This window comes from Indicator indicator, chromosome 35, assembly GCF_027791375.1.
Source record: "Indicator indicator isolate 239-I01 chromosome 35, UM_Iind_1.1, whole genome shotgun sequence".
Taxonomy (NCBI): Eukaryota; Metazoa; Chordata; class Aves; order Piciformes; family Indicatoridae; genus Indicator; species Indicator indicator.
Genome location: NC_072044.1, coordinates 3,593,311 through 3,614,986, shown reverse-complemented (window position 1 = coordinate 3,614,986; position 21,676 = coordinate 3,593,311). Strand labels below are relative to the sequence as shown.

At 54.1% G+C, this 21,676-nt stretch overlaps 1 protein-coding gene across 1 annotated transcript; it reads right to left on the bottom strand.

Annotated features, from left to right (window-relative positions):
• Nucleotides 1–12,967: 12,967 nt before the first annotated feature.
• Nucleotides 12,968–21,335, bottom strand: SLC45A3 (solute carrier family 45 member 3). Its single transcript, XM_054395944.1, has 4 exons — nucleotides 21,188–21,335; nucleotides 20,080–20,913; nucleotides 17,728–17,993; nucleotides 12,968–13,429 (listed from the first exon to the last, which is right to left on the bottom strand). Exons 1-4 carry the CDS (start codon nucleotides 21,333–21,335, stop codon nucleotides 12,968–12,970), a joined length of 1,710 nt encoding a protein of 569 aa, XP_054251919.1.
• Between the last annotated feature and the right edge of the window lie 341 nt (nucleotides 21,336–21,676).

Here is a 21,676-nt window from a genome sequence, read left to right as displayed (position 1 = left end):
CTCTGCTGTGCCCTTAACCCCTCTGTTCCCAGGGCTCTGGGGAGCTCCCCCCTGAGCCTGCTCAGCTGCTGACAGCAGGGAGATGAGAGCAGAGCATCAGGTGTGAGCTGCTGCACCTGATGGCCAGGGTGTAGCCCAATTCTTTGTGGTGTTCTGTGCTCAGCTGGAGCTGCAGAGGAGCTTGAACCACATCCTGGGGCACGTGCAAACCAGCAAGGGGTCCCTGTCCCTTTTGCTTCCAGCTTCAGGCCCAAGAAGTGCTGCTGAGCCACCCAAGGGTTAACACCTTGCTGATGGAGCTGCAAACCTTCTCCACCTGGCTCCCACCACCAGCTGTCAGGGCCAGGATCTGGCCCAGCTGATGGCTAGCAGCCAACCCTCTTTGCTTCTCCAAATGTTTGCCTCTTTTCCAGCTTGTGTGGTCCCATGCCCACAAAAGCCTTCTCTTATTGTTCTGAGAAAACTCCAAGCTCCAGTTGTTTGTTTGTTTGTTTTAATTTCCCTGCCCCAAGCCACTTTCTGCTGCTAAAACCACCAGGAGAAACAGAAACTACACCAAGAATTTGCCCCAAATAAAGCTGGGCTCTGGAAGGGAGAATAATTAATCAAAATCCAGTTCTGATTTTACTGGGGCAAAGGAAAATAAACCTCAGATGATCCACCTCAGATATCAGGAGGAAGTTCTTTACTCTGAGGGTGGTGGAACACTGGAACAGGTTGCCCAGGGAGGTGGTGGAGGCTCCATCCCTGGAGACATTCAAGGTCAAACTTGATGTGGCCCTGAGCAATCTGATCTGGTTGGAGGTGTCCCTGCTGCCTGCAGGGGGGTTGGACAAGATGACCCTCAAATCTTCCTTCCAACCTGATGCATTCTGAAATCCTATGGCCTCAGATACTTCTAAGGTGCTGTAAACCAACCTGACCCTTGGCTCATTTTGGAGGATGAGAAGCCAGCAGGAGCTCCACATGGGCTGCAGCTTGGGCACAGCAGTGCTGGCAGAGGCTGCTGGAGATGGAGGCCTCTGCACCATGCAGGGCTAAATCCAGAGCCACAGCTGCAAATTTAGAAGCAGCTCCTGAATTCCTCTTTGTGCTCTCCCACGTCCTGCCCTGCTACAACTCCTGTCTGCTTGCATTTAGGTTCTTAAAAAGCACTGCTTAGCAACCTGCCAGCCCTGTACTTGCAGCACAAAGCAACCAGATCCTCCCAGCCCTACCTCTCCAACAGGGAAGCCATGGCAGGCAGCCTCATCCCCTGAACAGCACCATCAGAGAGAGAGCCAGAGCTACAACCCAGCAGCCTTGGTGACATGAGGGCAGCTTGGGCCACCTCTGGCAGCTCCAGTGTGGTTTTGGCTGAGGGAAGACAGAAGTGTCCTGATCCCTCCTGATGCCACAGATGCAGGGCATGGAATTGTTGGAGAGGGTCCAGAGGAAGCCATGAAGATGATCAGGGGACTGGAGCACCACCCCTATGGGGACAGGCTGAGGGGGCTGGGGCTGCTCAGCCTGGAGAGGAGGCAGCTCCAAGAAGACTTTAGAGCAGCCTTCCAGTACCTGGAAGGGGCTACAGGAGATCCAGGGAGGGACTTTTGACAAGGGCTTGGAGTGCTAGGATGAGAAGCAATGGCTTTGAGCTTGAGAAGGGCAGATTGAGACTGGAGATTAGGAAAAACTTCTTTCCAGTGAGGGTGGGGAGACACTGGAACAGGTTGTCCAGGGAGGTTGTAGATGTCCCCTCCCTGGAGGTGTTCAAGGCCAAGTTGGATGAAGCCTTGAGCAAGCTGGGCTGGTGGGAGGTGTCCCTGCCCATGGCAGGAGGTTGGAATTGGATGATCTTGAAGGTCCTTTCCAGCCCAAACCATTCTGTGATGCTGTGATCTCTACTTCCACAGTGAATGTTTCTGCTGTGGGGAGCCAATCCCCACTGGAGCAAAGGACAGGTAATTACTGAGCCTTCAGTAAACCTCTTAACCATTCCTCCCAAGTCCCCAGGGGGAAGCAGGTGAGGCTCTAGCACACATTGCACCAGAGATATGTATCTGGGGTGGATGATTTTATACAAATCCCTCCCCTCCCCTTTGTGGGTTGTGCAAAAGGAGTAGCAAAACAAACCAGGTGAGCTCCAAGTCTCTGCTGCCAGCACCCCCATCCCCATCCTCCATGGCTGATCCACCCCAGCAGGGTCTCTGCAGGAGCTGCTCAGCAGATAAGCTGCTGGAGAAGAGAGAAGGGCCTTGGAGTAGGGATAAGGCACAGCTCTTCTTGCTCCACACTTTGGAAACATGCAACCTGCCCAACTGCCTTGGGCTGAGAGCAGAGGGAGGCAGGATGGGGCAGGTCCAAACTGAGCAGGGAGTGCTGTGAAAGAGTCTGGAGAGAGGGAGAGGAGCAATGTGGGGTGTGGGGGGGAAGAGATAAAAGGAGGAGATGGGCATGAGTCATCTTGGTGTACGGTCTCCAAAGAGAGCCCTCCAGCAAAGAGGCTATGAAGTAAATTCCTAGCCAGGCAAAAAGTGCACCAAAGCAAAGGGCAGCCCAAAATAGGCTCCTGCACAGCTGCCTGCTCTGGCTCAGCCTTCAAGCTTTGGCACTCAGGCTGTTTCCTGCTGGCATCTGGTCAGGCTTGGCCATGCCAGGGCAGAGGTGGGAACACTTCTGGTGTGTTAGGAGGGCACTCACTGCCTGAGGCAGACCCAGACCTTCAGCTCTTTGCTGCAAAAGCTGCTTCCCTGCCCAGGAGGGGAGAGCTCTCTCCAAAGAGGCAAGGAGAGGGTTGCAGGTCTGACACAGTCCACTTGGACACACACAGGGGAAAGAATCCCTGCTGCAGGCAGCTACTTTCTGCTCATCTTATCCACACCTACCCACTTATGAGCTAAGGATGAAGGAGTTTAAGCTGGGATCCACAAACCAACCCTCCCAGACCTTAGGGGAAAGGCTGGATCTGGAATTGAGCAGCATGACTCCAGCTCTCTCTGTGGTGAGCCTTGCTCTCCTGCCTGGGGAGCAGGGCAGTGAAGCAGTGCAGGTGTTCTGCAGGAAACACACAACCCAGACACTCCAGCTTGCTGGAAAGCCACCAGCAGATCCATTCTCCATGCCTCAGGCTGCAGCCTTGCAGCTGGGGGAGCCTCCAGTCAGTTCCCCAGGATGCTGTGGCTGGAAGCTGGCCAGCAGTCCTTCCTTCAGCTGCTTGGCCTGCTTGGTTTTGTAATGAATTCAAACCCCAAGCCAGCCTGAGGAACATTTCTCCTCTCCAGAAACAGCATTTTTTGCAGGCTGAAGTTTCCACTTTGGAGACATTTTTGTTGTGTAGAGGGGCCAAAGGCATGGGAGAAGCAGAGCCTTCTCTTTGGTCCTTGTGGAGCAACCCCCAGCACCAGCTCCTGGGCTGGACCACAGTCCTGCAGCACTGGGACAACAAAGAGCAGGAGAAACAAGGCCATCATGGGGACCCTCAGCACACCAGGGAACCTCTGTGGTGGGAAGTGCCCTAGCCCAGCCATCTCCAATCTCCACAGCAGCATCTCCTGCAGGGGCAGCACAAGCATCCCAAGATATTCCAGGCTAAGAGTGAACCAGGGATTTTCAGCTGCCTTGCTCCTTCTTTTCCTGATGTCACCTGTGGTAGCTTCTCAGCAAAGCTGGAAGAGCTCTGAGATCACTGCAGTGAGGGAGGAGCAGCCACCAGCAGCAAACACCTCCAGCCACACCATGCTGCCACTAGGCTGGATTGCTTTACAAGTTTGTGTTTCTCACACAGAGCTTTGGAGTCTCATCCAAAGATGCTTGGAGCAGGACACCACATCCATCCCCACACACCTGACCTTTTCCTTCCCCAGAGTCATAACTCTGAAAGGGCTGCTGGGACCCAAGGACAACCTCTTTGTTGTACAAACATGCCCTCCACAGGGCAGGGGAAAGAGCTGAGCTCACTTCCTTCTCCTTGTTTTGAGTACAACCCAACACCTCTCCCCAAAGCCAGCCCCAGGGCAGCTTGAGACAAGAGTGTGAAGTCTCACTGTGGAAGAGCAGTGAGGTGACAGCAGGAGGGCAGGAGCACACCCCAGGTGCGAAGAGCCTGCAGGCACCAAATATCAGCCCGAGGCATGCTGGCAGGAAGGGCAGGCTGCCCACCTCCAGCTCCTGACGCTCATTCTTTGTTTGTGCAAGCACCTCATTCCCTCCCAGACGTTTGCAAAAGCTGGGGAAGCTGGCACAGTGGTGAGGAGTTGGCCTTTGATTAACCAGAAGTCAAACACAAGAAGGACGTCAGCAACCCGAGGGCTGCGCTGCTCAGCCTGACCGGAGCCTGCAGCTCTCCTGCTGGTCCATCCTGGTGGCTCTCCATAGTGCTCCTCTTCCATCCCAGCATGGAAAGCAGGATTTTGCCTTTCTCCTGATCCCCTTTCCACAGACATCCCTGATGATGATGCACTTCTCCAACCCTAGCCACAGTGTCACACCTCCCAAGGACACCAGGACAACCAGTGCCAGCCAGGTGGAACACCACCAGCACACTAGAGCAGAGTTATGGACAACACCACCTCAGGCACACTGGGAAAGGTGTCCCAGACATCTGCTTTCAGCCTCTGCAGCTCTGCACAATGCAACCACACATAACCCCCATCACCATCCACTCATTCATTCGATCATCCATCCACTCATTCATTCACTCATCCACTCATCCATCCATCCACTCATTCATTCACTCATCCCCTCATCCATCCATCCATCCACTCATCCAGCCACCCACTCATCCATCCATCCATCTACTCATCCACCCATTCACTCATCCCCTCATCCATCCATCCCCTCATCCATCCATCCACTCATCCATCCATCCATCCACTCATGCAGCCATCCACTCATCCACCCACCTATCCACTCATCCATCCATCCATCCATCCATCCATCCATCCATCCACTCATCCATCCATCCATCCATCCATCCACTCATCCATCCATCCATCCACTCGTCCACCCATCCATCCACCATCCATCCACTCATCCATCCACTCATGCAGCCATCCACTCATCCACCCACCTATCCACTCATCCATCCATCCATCCATCCATCCATCCACTCATCCATCCATCCATCCATCCACTCATCCATCCATCCACTCATCCATCCATCCATCCATCCATCCATCCACTCATCCAACCACTTATCCATCCATCCATCCACTCACCCATCCATCCATCCACTCATCCATCCACTCATCCACCCATCCATCCACCCATCCATCCATCCACCCATCCATCCATCCATCCATCCATCCATCCACTCATCCATCCATCCATCCACTCATCCCCTCATCCATCCATCCACTCATCCCCTCATCCATCCATCCACTCATCCATCCACCCACCCATTCATCCATCCATCCACTCATCACCCTGGGGATAGGCTGTCCCTTAGAGCCACCTAAGCTGGTCTCAGGTGTGAGCTCAACCTTATCTCCAGCTGGGTGAAGCACACTTGCTTCATCTTTAAGGAACTCAGCCTTCTGCCTTAGGAACTCCTCAATCTCCTCCAGGGTGGGAATGAAGTCCTGGGAGAGGCTGCTGCAGAATTCGGGCAGCCTGAGGTGAGCCTCGCAGAGAGTGACTTGGGGGTTTCTGTCTTCCCTTTTTGCCCTGGACAGGGGGAGTGAGGTGACTTCAGAGGGGCTGCTGCTGCCTGCAAGGAGATGATCAGAGCCTTCTTGGTAGCTGGATGCCCTCTCACTGCCGTGCCCTGGCAGAAGGGATGGTGGCATGTCATGCTGCAGGGCACTAGCACAGCTCTCTAGCAGGGAAGAGCTGGTCAGGGCAGGTAGCAGCTCCTGGCAACTCACAGAGACCATTTGTTGACCCACGTCCTCTACCCACACAAACCCCTTGGCTCAGCTGGGTCAGAAAGCTCTGTAAGAGCTCAGCTGGGCCTCTTGAGGCTGGGGAAGTCTTCATTCACCTGCAAGAGAACACCACCAAGGTTATTTCCAAATTAAAAAGGGAGAAAACTTCAACCTTTGACTGAAATGAACTGTGCCTTAGAAAGGAAACATCAAAACCAGTCAGTGGTGTTTTTTCAAGAGTCTTCTGCTCAAAACCTCCACATTCTAACCATTTTCCTATGCAGGACACCAACAGGCTGCAAAGACCTAGGTTCCTCCCAAAAGCAAACTTCTCTGGGGAAGAGGGGAAGAATTCTGTTGAATTAACACCACAAGGAAAAGCACAGCCAGAGGGCAGGAAGGTCTGGTGGCTAAGCTGCTCTCTTGGGACCAAGGAGATCTGAACAAGGTCTCTTGTTCTGCTGCAGACTTCTTGAGGAGCCTTGGGTTAGCTCTGGTCCTCAGTTTCCCATCTATGTGGAGGCAACAGAAGTATCCTACCATCCAGAGTGATGCTAAGGAGAAATGTGTAGCCTGGTGGTGTCCTCCATAGCTGCCAGATGTTGCAGATACCTGTGGCAGATGGCAGTGCCTTGCCAACCCAAGGCTCTGTTGCAGAAGGCATATCAGCACTGCTGTCATCCCAGATCAGCTACTGCAAGAAGAGACCTGGCTTTGGCCTTCAAGGAGGCATATTGCAAGACAAAGTCAGTGTCATTTTCCAGTTCCACTTCGCTATTCCTACTTTCCCAGATCCCTGAGAGGATTCCTTTACTGTATGAAATCTGCAGATGTGCAGTTTGAGTGCGTGGAGAGAAGAGTCATCTGCTCAAGGTCAGCCAACAAGCAGGAGCTGGGAACTCAGCCCAGCTTACAACTCTCCTCTTGTGACTTAAACACAAACCTGTAACCTCCTCAGAGCTGTGAATGCACCCAGGGGGCTCTGCAAAACCCAGACTCACAAATCCTTTCAGGGCAACTGAAAGCTGTCTGGAGAACAGGGCTGGTGAGGAGCAGCTGAGGGAACTGGGGGTGTTTAGTCTGGAGAAGAGGAGGCTGAAGGGAGACCTTCTGGCTCCCTACAACTGCCTGAAAGGAGGTTGGAGCCAGAACCAGGTGGGGGTTAGTCTCTTCTCCCTAGTAAGAAGTGGTAGGACAAGAAAAAATGGCCTGAAATTGCACCAGGGGAGGTTTAGGTTGGATATTAGAAGAAACTTCTTCACTGAGAGGATTGTCAAGCCCTGGAAGAGGCTACCCAAGGATGTGATTGAATCCCCATCACTGGAGGGGTTTCAAAGAGGCAGAGATGTGGTGCTGAGGGCCATGGTTTAGCACCAGGCTTGGCAGAGTTGGAGAATGGTTGGATTGGATGATTTTAAAGGTCCTTTCCAACCAAAACAATTCTATGAGTCTATGATTCTAACCACGACATGCTAAATAAGCCAGATGTGACCAGGGCCACGTGTAGCAGATCCCTCAACAACACCAGGATGCCTTCATGCTTCCACCTGGCCAAGGACAAGCGAGTGTGGGCAACGCCTGGCACAACAACTGCCCTCCAACCCCGCCGCGGGGAGCAGAGCCGGGCACAAGCTGGAAGCCCCTGCAGCTTCCTTCAGCCCCGGGTGGGAGAGGAAGGAAGAAGCCCACCCCTGCCCCAAGCCACCCTTGCCCCCAGAGCTGAGCCGCCCCTCCGTGGGGCATCCTCCTCGGGAGCGCTGCAGAGGGGGTGTCCCCCTCCTTGCTCCCGTACCCCCTTACCCGGCTCCGGTCCGTGCTGGCACGGCGGTTCCCGCAGCACGGGAGCGGCTCCCGGCCCATTCCGCCCCGCCCCGCCCCGGGCTCAGTTCCGGCCGCCGGCCGCCTGTGGCTGCCAGCACAGGGCACGGCCAAGGGCACACGGAACGCCGGGATCTGTCCCCGGTCTGACTGCTGGAGCTGCTCCATCGGGACCCACCTCGGACCCTGCCAGCGTTTCATTGTTAATTTATGCTGGAAACAGTTCAGATTTCTCCAACGTATCAGGAAAAACCTGTGGAGTCCTCGCAGGAGGCAGCTGGCATCCAGCTGGGAACAGGTTTTCACCTCAGGAGGAATGGTTGTGGCAGGGTCCAGAGCGTTCAGGTGCTGCTGCGGTGATGAGGAGGTCCACGAAGTCCTTCTGCCCTCACCACGGCTTTGCAGGAAGCTTGTGGCTTCCTAAGGGAGGTCTTCTGCTTCTGACCTTGGAGCTGCACCTGACAGCATGGGCTGAGCCCCACCAAACCCCACAGACGAGAAAAGCTCACAAGGAGCATCCTCTGCCAGCAGTGGTGGCTTTCCAGGAGCACAGGGTCACTCTAAAATGCTCGGTGTTCCAGGTGGCATCACAGGACCCAGGCATTTTGTGATGGAAAAATGCATGGGAGCACAAACCCAACTGTTCTCACCCCAGCAAGGGGCAAACGCTGACCAGGCAGAGGAACCGTGTTTGCCTCACCTCTCCCAACCCACCTGCAGGGTTGGATGGTGGTGACGGTGGTGTGGGATTAAATGTTTCCAAGCAGAAGGAAAATTCTGAGGCCGTGAGAGGGAAAAGGGAGGTTCTGGCTGTAATCTGCTCAGAAGAGACTGGAGCATGCTCTTGTCTACCACAGCAAGCCCTGGGAACCCAGGAAAGTGAGATCAGTTTCTTTGCTTTTGAGCCTGAACCAAAACTCCTGGACCAGAGTAAGGCTTCAACCCCAAAAGCAACCAAAAAAAAACAACAATGAAGGTATGTGGTCATCTGGGAAGGGCAGCCCGTGGCTATTCCCCCGACTCTGGGTGTTGCTTACACTGTGTCTCAGCCTCACAGCCTTTCACTTGAGTTCGCATCCCTGAGGGCGTTTAAAAGCTGCGTAGATGTGGTGCTGAGGGTTTAGGGCTTTGGAAGCACCACCTCACGGAGCCCTCGGGGATAAGCACAGGCCGCAGTTCTCCCTCTGGCTCTGCACAGCACCTGGTGGATTCAGAGGGATGTTCACAGAGGAACTCGTTAAAGGCTCGGGGAGCAGGAGGCGGCTCCGCACTCCCGGTCCCCACGGTGGGGGCAGAGTCAGCCCCGTCCCCAGGCGGTGCTGGGCAGCCCCTCCGCAGGACACATCTTGCGCTCAGAAGGTGCCGCAACGCAGGGCGAGGCTCGGTAAGGACCCAGGACATCCCTTTAGCGCTGAACCTCACGGCCGGGCACCCTCCGCACCCCGCCCCTGACCCCACCCACCCAACTATGACCACGCCCACACACCGAACCCCTGCCCACGTAACTTGGACCACTCATGTATCCCCGCCCATAAATAGTCGGACCCGCCCCAGTCCCGCCCATCCACAGCCGACCCTGCCAATCATTTTCCACCCCCTCACCCCCGGCCCCACCCTTTTAGAGTAGACCCCGCCCTGTTTATCTCCGGTCCCGCCCTGTTTATCTCCGGTCCCGCCCTGTTTATCTCCGGTCCCGCCCTGTTTATCTCCGGTCCCGCCTTTAACTCCGCCCAACCACTCTTGGCCACGCCCCTAACCCCGCCCCCTCAGCTCCGCCCAGCCCCACCCTGCCGCTGTTTTGGCGCCACCCAGCGGCCGCCCCGCGCGTTCAGCCCCCAGACACCATCCTCGTCCCGTTTCCACACCTTTAATTTCCTCCTTTTCATATAAATTTATAATAAGCCTTCCTCTGACGTCGTATACAAAATATTTACTCTACTGAATAAATTAACCACGAACACCTCGCAGACAGCATACGGTCTCCAAAGAACAAACAGCATCCAGACATCCTTCCCTGACCTAGAGCTTCACACCAGTCTCACAGAAAAAAAAAAAAAAAAAAAAAAAAAGCCATTCCCCCTCCTCCCCTCTGTGCCACTCAAACCCTCCGCACTCAAATCCTCCCCTCCCCCAAGGGAAAGAGAGGCCAGCACGATTCACCCAGGAGAAGAAAACAGAAGTGCATCTACTAGCTGCAAGAGAAAAGCTCCTGGTAACTGCCTCTGAAGAGCTTGTACCCCTCTAAGTTGTATGATGTGGTCAAATCCTGGAGTGATTTCCCTGCTGTCAGTGTGAGGGATGTGCTCATCTGCACCAGAAGATGCCTTCTGTCATGTTCCAAACCAAGGCTACCTCCCCCCAGCTCCAGCTCGCTGCTTTATCACTTGGATGTCTGTAATGAAGCACTCAAGGCTTTTATCATCAGCCCCCCCCTGCCTGAAGTTCGGTGTGGAAAGCACTCTTTAGGCACTTCAGTGAATGGCTCAATTATCACAAGCACTTGGCAATGGAGCAGGCTCCGTCTGGGAAGGTTCCTCATATTTTTTCCATCATTAAAAATAAGACTAAAGGATTCTTCAGCACTCAGGTAGGGATCTGTTTGCAACAGCTCAGGTCAGAGGTTACTGATCACTAGGAGCATCAAGCCAAGAATCATCCCACCTTTGGTGATAACATTTGGCCTTAATGACTTCCTCCTGAAGCCTGAAGTGGACAGAGATCAGGGTAGGAAGCACACACAAAAAAAACCCCGAACTTCCTGTAGGTGGTTAAGCAGCTGCCAAATCCATCCCCAAACCAGCTGCATTTCAGCACACAAAACCTTGCTGTGGGAAAGGGAGGCTGGCAGACATATAATTTGAGTAGAAATAAACCCAAACCAGTGACCCTTTACGGGAAAGAAATGTTAAAAAAAAAAAAAAATCCTTAGGAGAAGCCCTCCTAGGGCCCCTCTGCAGACAGCAGGGGAGTGACCTTGCTTCCATGCCAAGGAATAGTCTGACCAGACCTTGCAAAAATAGCAACATTTTGCCCTTCAGCAGAACCTCCTGAGTGCATCTCACTGCCCACACACCTCTGCAGGAGTTAGTCACAACCACTCAGTTTAGACCAACCCAAGTTAAGGACTGGTGAACTTCTTCTGCAGGCTCCAAAGGACCACTTCATGCTTTCCCTCTACACACTGTGGGCAGAGTTTGGATCATTTCAAAGTCTAATAAGTGCTGCCTGTACGCCAGGACCTTGACTTCCCCTTGGTAGAAACCTGCCACCAGCAGAATTATTCCAGCTGCTTCACTCCTGTTGGGAATGGGACTGGCCAGAAGGACACAGAGCTGCAGCCACTCTTCCACCAGTGCAAGGTGACTCATATCTGGGAGCTAAAAAAAAAAAAAAAAACAAGAAGGGAACAAATCCAGGAGCACTGGGGCCACCCAGTGCCACGTGAGCAAGAGGCACTTTGCTTTAACAGGTAACTGTGTTTATGCTGTGCCCCAGTAAGAATCTGAACTCCTGCCTGGAAAGAAAATAAACTGAAAGGAGCCCAAACAAGTGTAACATAATCAATGTGTAACCTGGATCAGCAAACCACAGGCACAACAGCATCAAGAGTTCCTGTCCTGCTCCTTCTTTTGCCCAGCACACCCATGGCTAGGCTTACCCTGCCCTGTCAGCAGCTACCAGGGTGGCTGTGGGCACATTTTGTCCTGCCCACCTCCTCTTTATGATGCTGATCGCAGCATCTGGGCAATGTATTAACTCAGCCACCATGCCAGGTACTGGGTTGCAGATGCTCTGCAAGGTGCCCTCCTGCCAGTCTGGAAACACAACAAAAGCCTTTTTTGTCTGGAAGGAAAAGTCTGCTGTAGAAGGTGGCTTTGGGGACACATCTTTGAGGGTAAACAGAGCCAGTCACCAGTGCTAGGTCCCTGCTACAGCAGTGACCTCAGGCATGGCACATTTGCTCCCTGGTAGCCTTGCAGGAGAGCTCCTCCTGTTCTCCTAGTAGAACATCAGGTTGGAAGAGACCCTCAATGATCAGGACTTCATGGTCACAGGACATAAAACCCTCTGAGAAGAGATTTTCCTTGTGATATGGCAGCATCCTTCAGGGGGGCCAAGTTTGGAAGAGGCACAAGAGTCTGCAGGCAGGAGCTGTGAGGAGGGAGAGGTCAGGAGTTACTGAGAACTGTGTGAGGCAAGCGAAAAACAATCATTAAAAGAAGAGAAATGTTAAGAAGTCCTTTCCAGCTGATGCAAATTGGTGCATAGGTAAAAGCTCAGTCACCTCTTGGAACTGGGCCTAACCTTGTTTTTCCAAAACAAGACGTAGTAACTTTTCTCCTCAACGGTTTCTCCCAGCCAGAAGAGAGGTGGGGAAGGATGGCAGCCTGTGTGCACACACAGACACCCCCTGTGCTCCCTGGCCAAACCTTAGCCACACACATTCTTCAAAGGAAATCTCCTCCCAGTGTCCTATTTGCAGAAGTATTGCTCAAGAAGTTGAGTGAAAAAGAAAACCCACAACGAGCTGGGGAAGAGAGAATTGGGGTTGTTCAGTCTGGAGAGGAGAAGGCTCTGAGGTGACCTTCTTATGGCCTTCCAGTATCTGAGGGGGGCTACAGAAAAGCTGGGGAGGGACTTTTTAGGACCTCAGGTAGTGACAGGACTAGGGTGGATGGAACAAAGCTGGAAGTGGGGAGATTCAGAATGGACGTAAGGAAGAAGTTCTTCACCATGAGTGGTGAGAGCCTGGAATGGGTTGTGCAGGGAGGTGGTTGAGGCTCCATCCCTGGAGGTGTTTGCAGCCAGGCTGGATGAGGCTCTGGCCAGCCTGATTTGTGTGAGGTGTCCCTGCCCATGGCAGGGGGGTTGGAACTGGATGATCCTCGTGGTCCCTTCCAACCCTGACTGATTCTAAGAGGATGCAGCTCCACTGGAGAAGAGGAGAACCAAGGATCTCTTCCCTCTCCCTGTTCTGGTCAGAAGCCTCACCCCTTATCAAAGAAAAAGTCCATTTCCTTTCTGTCCCCTCTCTAACCCCTTTGGTGCTGGCTGTGCAGTGCTCTCCTTTGATCAAGGCACCTCTGGAAAAGCACTGAAGGCTGGAAGAGCAATGCCCTGCTGCCTCCTATTCACACCTGAGATTAGCCCTGCTGCACCTCTCCTGCTCCCAGCCCCACAGCTACCCCTCCAGGGCTACAGCAGCGGCTTGGGGACAGCAGGAGCCACACGAGTGGCCACACACACACACACACATCCACACACATCTCGTTGTGTCAGGTGCTGCCCTGGTGCCTCCCACATCACACTGAGTACTTGGCCATGTCACTCTTGTCAAAGACAACTTTGGTTGCAAAGTAAATGGCCACCAGACCAAAGCCAGCAGCTGACACCATGTAGGCAGTCACTGACTGCGTAAACTGGACGATGGAGCCCATGAAGAGGGAGGGGACGACCTGAGAGAGCAGGAAAGCACTGTCCAAAATGGCCAGGTCCAAGCAGATCCCTCGCCCAGGGGCCACTGAGTCTGGCTCTCCTCCCATCATCATCAGAGAGACGTCGCAGGAGGAGCTGACGCAGAGAGCCGAGCCGGCGGCTGCAGGAGAGGAGGAGGGGGAGGAAGAGGAGGAAGAGAAGAGGCTCCCAGCATGTCCATTCTGGTAAGGCAGCTTCTGGCTGGGGAGGTGGCCTTTAGAGAAGGCTGACTTCTTGTCCAGTCGAGCTGTGACTTCCTCCTCCTTGCTCTTATATTTATGCAGGAATACCTAGGGGAAAGAGGAGGGCAGGTGAGGCTGGGCCAGGTGAGGTGGGGTCCAGGAGCCAGCCTGGCTCTTCCCAGCTGGCATGGGACTCAAAGCAACCCTGACTCACTGGGGAAATCCAGCCAAGTGGTGCTTTTGTTGTGTTGAAGCTCTGGGGGCTCAGCACACTGCCCAAAGCCAGCCCTGGCTCTGCTTGGAGGCGTTTTACACTGAGCTCTGGGTTGTCACTCCCTCACTTGGTGCCAAGGGAATCTGGGCACCAACCACAGCTCATCCTATCCTGCAATCAGTTGAGGCACACTTGCAGGACAGGAGGAAAGGGTCAGAGCCCATTTTGGGACATATCACCAGGTCAAACAGCTCACTCCAGTGCAAATAGCTGAGCAGGAAGAAGAGCTTCTGCCCTTTGGCTTCTTCCTGCAGAAAAGCCTAAAGGCTGGAGGAGAAGAGGAGAAGGAAGAAGAGAAGAGGCTCCCAGCATGTCCATGCTGGTGAGGCAACTTCTGGCTGGCAGGGAGGCCTTTAGAAAAGGCTGATTTCCTCTGCTCTCCTACAGAAGAGCCCAGAGGGGAGACAAACAGTTCAGAGCCCTGCATGCATGGCCACTTCTTAATATCTGAGATACTTCAGTGACGCCAGCTGGGATGACACAGTGCTGGGAACTCAGGAAAGAGCTCTTTTCTCAGCTCTGCATCAGACTCTGCATGCATGACCTCAGCTGAGTTACTTCATCTGCCTGACCTGAGCCTTCTCACTCAGGCTAGAAAAAGGTTGGGGGTGGGGGGAGAGAAAAATCTTTTTCTTCTTGCCCTTTTTTGCCTCTCTCCTCTCTAACTGTGAGATCTCTGGGGCACAGCTCACTCGAGCAGCACTCACACAGACCACTGGGATCAAAGAGCTCTCCACATTAAGGCCAAGAAATCCTGGGCAGTGATGTGCAGAGAGCAAAACTGCTGCAGAGCTCCAGCTTTAAAACTCCACTGCACAGGGCAGAGCAGATAACGAAGGAGACGTTGATCTGTGTGGGGAGGTTGGGCAAACAAAGGAAATAAAAAAGGGGGGAAAAAAAACCCAAACCAAACAAACCAGCACCTGTTTGAGAGCCAGGAGCACCCTACTTAGCTGCAGAGCTGCCTGAGCTACCCTTCCTTTTACAGGAGGAACCTGGAGACAGATGAAGAGGAGGGAAGGGCTGGTGCAGCAGTGTGGGCAACTCCTGCTCTCCCTTGCAGGCCATCCCAAAGCTCTCAGCAGTCTTGGCACCCACCCAGCTCCACCCAGCCCTGCCCTAGGTGTATGTCAGCACCAGGTATTCTCTGTCCTTGCTGCCCCATGGCTACAGAGCTGAAGCACAGTTTCCAGAATTCTATTGAAGAAGAGAAACCTGAGGAGAACAATTTCACTCCAAAGCAACCATCTCCCAGAAGCTTTACCTGGGCTCTGCTCAGCTGCTCATTAAATCCTTCAACTCCTCTGCCAAGGCTCCTGAATTTATGCTTAAATGCATCACTCCAGGACCATCATTTATCTTACATGGAGCTTAAAAGAAATCCTCCCACACCTCTCCAATTGCCATCAGACTTCAAAGCAGCTCAAAGCCCAGCACAGAAAGGGCTGTGTGAGCCAAACCAGGATGTCCCCCTCAGTTCCAGCCCTTCCTCTTTGACATTGACTTTCCCAGAAGCCTTCTCAGCTGCCCTGGAGGTCCCTGCCACAGCTTCTTGGTTTCTACAGTGATCCAGGCTAGGACTTCAGAGAGACACATCCTGGCAGGGCTGTTTGGATACTAGGTGTGGAGTACTCATTTAAATAGAGAGAAAGTGGCTCCAGCACTCGTGGGAGGGAGATTAGTGAGAACTTAGGCTTTAAAATCACCCCTAGTAAGACAGGATCCAACCACAGGAGCCACTGATGCCTCAGTCAGCAGCTCCATCTCCCTCACCACAGGAGCCACTGGTGCCTCAGTCAGCAGCTCCCTCTCCCCCTGCAGTTGATGGAGTGGTGGGAATGAGGAACCCAGCCCTGCTTCACCTCCTGCAGAAGCTGTGAGTGCCCACCATGCATCTCACCTTTACCAAGCTTTCAGGTGCTGTTAGAACATGCAGGTCCTTTCCCTCCTGCTACAGGCAAGGTTTGGTGGCCACAGAAGGTGAGAGGACATGCAGGAGAACAGAGAGACTTACACAGCCCTGTGCAAAGCAAGGAGCTCCAGCTTGAGGTGGCCTTGCAGGCTTGCACCAACCGTCTTGCACAGCGTGGAAGCCACTTTGGATGCCCCTTCTGTTGATTCACTTCAAGAGGAGTGTTTAAAGTTTAAAAAAAAAAAAAAAAAAAGAAAAGAGAAGGAAGAGAGGAAGCAGGAAGGAGGAAAGGCAAACAAAACTGATGACAGATTTCAACAGGAAGAGAGAAGAGAAGAGAAACAGGGCAGGAGGAGCACTTTCTGCAAAAGGCATCTTGAAGGACTTACTTCTTGTGGGGTCTTCCCTGCATCCTGCTGCAAAGGAGTTGGTAAAAGGAGGAGGGACTACCCAGTTAGGGCACCAGAGAGACTAAAGGCAGCTCTAACCCCACACCTCATTGTCTAGGAGTGTTTCCCCATCGAGCTTTTGGCAGGCAGTTGGGCATGCGGCGTGTTCCCAGCCTGTGGGGTTTGGTTTTCATTCTGTTGCTATCCTGTCCATGGGAAATCCCAGAGCTGAACATTCCTTCCTCCCCCTGCTTTACAGGGGTGCCTGGTGCAAATTGGGATGGCTTGGTTAGAAGCATTTGTTGAATGTGAACATCTGGATGCCTGTGGTCAGAACTCCTTCTTCTCCGGCTGCGCAGCGAACCGCCTGCCGCTGGGATGAAAGAGTTGCTCCCCAACCACAAATTAATTCTGCATTTGCAGCTCCAGAGAGACTCCTCTTAACCCAGTGTGCCACTCAGGAACCTCCTAGGACTCCTCTCCACAGGGCTAACATCTGTGGGACACCACCAGCAGCTTTTGTGTTTGGTGTGGCGAGTCCCACAACGTTTCTTTTCCTTGGGAGCGAGGGGAATAGGAAGAATCTCAGTTTTCAGTTCACTGCTCTCATGCTATGGGGGGTGGGATTGGAAAGCAGGACCTCTGAGGGCTGGAAATGATGGAGGGGTTTAGCTCCTCGGGTTGGCAGTGCTGCAGATGTGGCTTGGTTGCAAAATGCACACAGAGGTATAAACAACCTGTAGCAGTTTCCCATCCCCATTGGCACACCAGTCCTAGCTGATCTCTCCTATCTTCTTTCCAGTGAGGGTGGGGAGACACTGGCACAGCTTGCCCAGGGAGGTTGTGGATGCTCCCTCCCTGGAGGTGTTCAAGGCCTTGAGCAACCTGGGCTGGTGGGAGGTGTCCCTGCCCATGGCAGGGGATGGGAACTGGATGATCTTGAAGGTCCCTTCCAACCCAACCCATTCTAGGATTCTAGGACCTTCCCCACTCCCTGCTTGTTAAATGTGCATCTTGCTTGTGGGGAGCTGGAGATGCCTTCAGAAGGAGATGCCAAACTCTCTTATCTCCTCCAGATGAATCCTCAGAGAATCACAGAATCACCACAGAATGGCCTGCATGGAAGAGACCTTAAGATCATCGAGTCCAACCACAACCTAACACCTCCCTGCACACAACTGTTAGACCATGGCCCTCAGCACCTCATCCAAGCGTATTTTAAGCACTCCCAGGGATGGTGCTTCCACCTCTAACCCTGGGCAGCCTGTTCCAGTGCCTGATGACCTTTTCAGTGAAAAATTTTTTCCTAATATCCAAACTAAACCTCCCTTGGTGCAACCTGAGGCTATTTCCTCTTGTCCTATCACTCCTTACTAGGAAAAAGAGACTGACCCTCACCTGGCTCCAGCCTCCTTTCAGGGAGCTGTAGAGAGCAATGAGGTCTCCCCTCAGTCTCCTCTTCTCCAGGCTAAACTCACTTCAGCCTCCTATAAGGGAGTTGTAGAGGGCAATGAGGTTTCCCCTCAGCCTCCTTTCTGAAGACTAAACAGTCCAAGTTCCCTCAGCTGCTCCTCACAGGACTTGTGTTTAAGACCCCTCACCAGCCTCATTGCCCTTTTCTGGACCTGCTCCAGCACCTCAGTGTCCCTCTTGGAGTGAATGTCCCCAGACTGAACCCAGCACTTGAGGAAGACACAGCCTGGAGTCAAGGCACATGTGGAAAAGCTTTGCACACAGGCACAGCTTTCTCTTCCAGGGGCTGGTCTGACTGTACCAGCTCCAAGTGGCTGACCAAGGTGTCCTCACCCTGAGCTCTGGAGCAGATCCCTACCTGTTTCTCGTGATGATAGAGCGATGCCAGCGTGTAGGGCAGGATCTGGAGTGCAGAGAAGGTGAAGCCTGTCAGAGCAGCGGAGATGGTGACGATGATGACACTGTGGGAGAGGCACATGACGAAGGCAGCCAGGGGGAAGAACACCACACTGGCCAGGTACACTGCCCGGGTCCCAAACTGCTTCACCATCCTGTCCATGATTGTCGAGAAGCAGATGGATGTGATGCACTGCAGGAAGAGGCCCAAGCTACCCATCCGGACACCTGCAGGTGAGCAGAGGTGGTGAGAGGCACAGCCCTGATTGCACACAGGCTGCCCACAGCCAACCAACCACCCTGGGGGCTCCTTCCACCTCCACTCAGTGGGGGCTCAGAGAGTGTGGCACAGCCACAAGCAGCCCTGCCAAGCACAAGGCTGGGTGAGGAATCAGAGAATGGCTCAGGTTGGGAGGGACCTCAGAGATCATCTGCTCCAAGCTCCCCACCATGGCCAGGGACACCTCTCAGCTAGACTCAGCTGCTCAAGGCTTTGTCCAGCCTTGAACACCCCCAGGGAGGAGGCATCCACAGCCTCCCTGGACAGCCTGTGCCAGAATCTCACCACCTTCCTACTGCAGAACTTCTTCCTCAGCTCCAAACCATTCCCCTTGGCCTATCTCTAGACACCCTCATGAAAAGTCCCTCTGCAGCTTTCCTGGAGGATCCCTTCCTGTATTGGAAGACAGCTCTAAGGTCTCCCTGGAGCCTTCTCTTCTCCAGGCTGAACACCCCCAGCTCCCTCAGCCTGCCCTCCCAGCAGAGCTGCTCCAGCCCTTGGATCACCTCTGTGGCCACCTCTGGAAGGAGCAGAGCAGCATCCCTGACATCTCCCAGGGCTGCACCAGCCAGGCTGCAGCTCCCACTCTCCACCAGCAGCACCCCAGTCTAACCAGAGGGGCAATGGGAGCTAAGAACCCAAGTGATATTCTGGTCTTTGGGAGCTGTTTGCACCCAGGAGCTGTCACCTGTTCATGAACCAGGATCTGTGCTCAACAGGTGCCAAAAGCAGCAACGGAACAACAGGCAGAAGGAATTGTGCTGCAGCCAAGGTAAAGCATTCAACATCCTCTAAGCCAGGGCAGTATCCGGCAGCAATCAGGACCTTCCCCCTTGCAAAGATCTATCAGATTGCAGGGAATTAAAACCATTAACTCTTTGGAGCAAGGATCATTACTCAACATCTGTTTCTCTGACAGGAGTCCTGACCTGCTGGAAGCTATACAGAGCAAGTGTTAACTAATAATTAAGCTGCCTCTAAGTTAAACAGACACCCAGCACAAAGAGGCAGTGTGCTGCAGAGCTCACCCAGGCAGGCAGTGCAAAACTCAGAGGGCTGGAAGAGGAGGGCCAGGAAGGTACCCCCCAAGAATAAAAGACTTAGATCAAGGAGAGGAAACGAAGGGCTGGGCAGTAAGCCAAGGCTCTGGCACAACCCAGCACCCAAAATGGGACAGCAGGGAACAGCAGCAAACAGGGAATGTGCTGCAGTACCCCATGAGGTGGTTGTGGAAGCTACAGGCTCCAGTGGTGAGCATTAGAATCATAAAATGGTCTGGGTTGGGAGGGACCTCCAAAGCTCATCCAGTCCAACCCCCTCTGCAGTCAGCAGGAACATCCTCAACTCGATCAGGTTGCCCAGAGCCCTGTCAAGCCTCACCTTGACTATCTCCAGGGATGGGGCCCCAACCACCTCCCTGGGCAACCTGTTCCATTGCCAGGAACCACTGGAGAGAGGGCTGATAACTGGGGGAGCTGCTCCAGGGCTGCCCAGAACCAGATGTGAGATGGGAATCTGACAGCAGCATGCAAGGAAGATGAGGCAAAGCCCAGCTCACTGCTATGGAGCATGTCCTGCCTTTCCAAGCCCTGCTCTCCAAGAAGGGGGGAGCATCCTCACCCCTCATTGAAAAAGGAGGGAAGAGCAGTGAGAGGAGCTGGCAGCAGCAAGCACAGGCTGCAGAGAGAGCCGGATCCATCCTGTTCAGCATTGCAACCTGCCAGCCTGTTCTGCCTCTTAACAGTTCAGCCCCAGGCCAGGGCTGCACTGCCAGATCTGCCTCTGTGCTGGGTTGCTTGGCGGCCAGAGGAGTTTCCCTGCTTGGTTCACTGTGCAATGCTCTGTGGGCCACGGGGGAACATTTCTTCCTGTTCCATCTGCACAGAATCTGGTTGCCTGTAACCTTTGTTTGCATCCCTGGCAGGGCTGAGCCCATTCCTAAGCTCCCACTCCGTGCTCCTGTGCTGGGGAATGGGTGCTGGAGCCTGAGAGCAGCTGGAGCCTGAGGGCAGCTGGAGCTGGGTCGCTTCTCACCTTCATCATAGTGGCGTCTGGCATCCGTGCCTGGCTTGGCTCTGGGGACGCCCTGGTACAGCCCTTCCCCAACGAAGTCTGTGTAGAACAGCATGAAGGTCATGAGGGCCATCCAGCTGCAGAGCTCAGCCACAAACAGGCGCCGGATGACCTTGGGGATGCGGCAGTAGAGGCTGTGCAGCCGCGGCACCAGCGTGCAGAGCTTCCTCGCAGCCTGCACCGTGTGCCTGGCCTGCAGGAGACAGGAGCTCCTGGAGGGCTGGCAAGAGCAGCAGGCAGGAGGGGAGGGCTTAGGGGAAGCATCCTTCAAGGCTGGGCCATCCAGAACATCTGGCTGGGGAGCTGCCTCCTCTGTCACAAAGAGCGTGGCCAGCACACAGACGAGGAAGATGACGGCGAGGAGGCTGAAGAGGCAGGTCTGCTGCCCTCCCAGGTACGGGGCCAGGAAGCTGCCACCCCAGTCGATGGCTGGAAGCAGGTAGCCAATGCAGCCCCCCAGGCTGATCATGAAGGCGTACAGGGAGAAGGCCTGGCGGCAGTTGTCTGGCTCCTGGAAGAGGTCTGAGAGCAGAGCCTCCAGCGGCGTGAAGCAGACCTGGCCGCAGAAATCCAGCAAGCCAATGCCCAGGATGAGGAAGGCGATCTCCAGAGGCCGAGGGTTGGTGGCAAAGAGGCTGGCAAGGCTGCTGGCATGGGGGATGACAAAGAGGCTCAGCAGGACTCCCAGGCAAAGCATCCAGATGAAAGGTCTCCGTCGGCCGTAGCTGCTGTGCCAGTGGTCACTGGCAGATCCGATCAGCGGGACGAAAACCAAGCCAAGGACAGGTCCTATGCCTGGTAAAGAGGTAGAGGAGGTGTTAGGGGGACAGATCTGGAGGATGCTGCTCTGTATGCACCTCTGGGATGCTTCAAGACCTCAGGAAGCATCACTGGGTCACAGCCCCCTCCTCCAAACACAAGGCTGCCCTTGAGAGAAGAGTAGCTCTGCAACCACCCCACAAGGACAAACCTCCAGGTCCTTATTTGCCCCTGCCCTCCAGGCTCAAAGGCTGAAACAAGCCCCTCCAAGATGCGGGGGGGGGGGAAAGGAAAACAAAAAATTGCCTACCCAGAACCATGGTCATGAACTTCTCCTCCACACCCACTTCCAGCAGCAGCGGTGGCACGTAGGTTATCCCTGCAGCCAGGCACACCTCCAGGCCAAATGTCAGGGAGTTGACCAGCAGGAGCTGGGTCTTTCTGTTGTGGAAGAGCATCCTGCCCCAGGCCCCCTGAGCCATGCTGCCCTGACACCCCTCAGTGACACAGGGCTGTGTCACTCCACCTGGGACGCTTCCAGGGATGCTCCGTGGGCAAGGTCTGGAGCTTCCCTTCCTGGGCTGCTGGACAGATGCTGTCTCCCATTTTTAACACTGCTGAATGAAATGTTTCTTCCTTTTCCTCTTAACTGCAAGATGTGGCCCCGGCAGCATTGAGTCCAGGCAGGGATCCCACTCCAGGCTTCTCCTTCTGCTCACATGCTGTGGTCTGAGAGAAGAGAGAGCTTGTGAGACACTGTGGGGACCAGGGCAGGGGAAAGAGTTAAAGCCAAGTACCA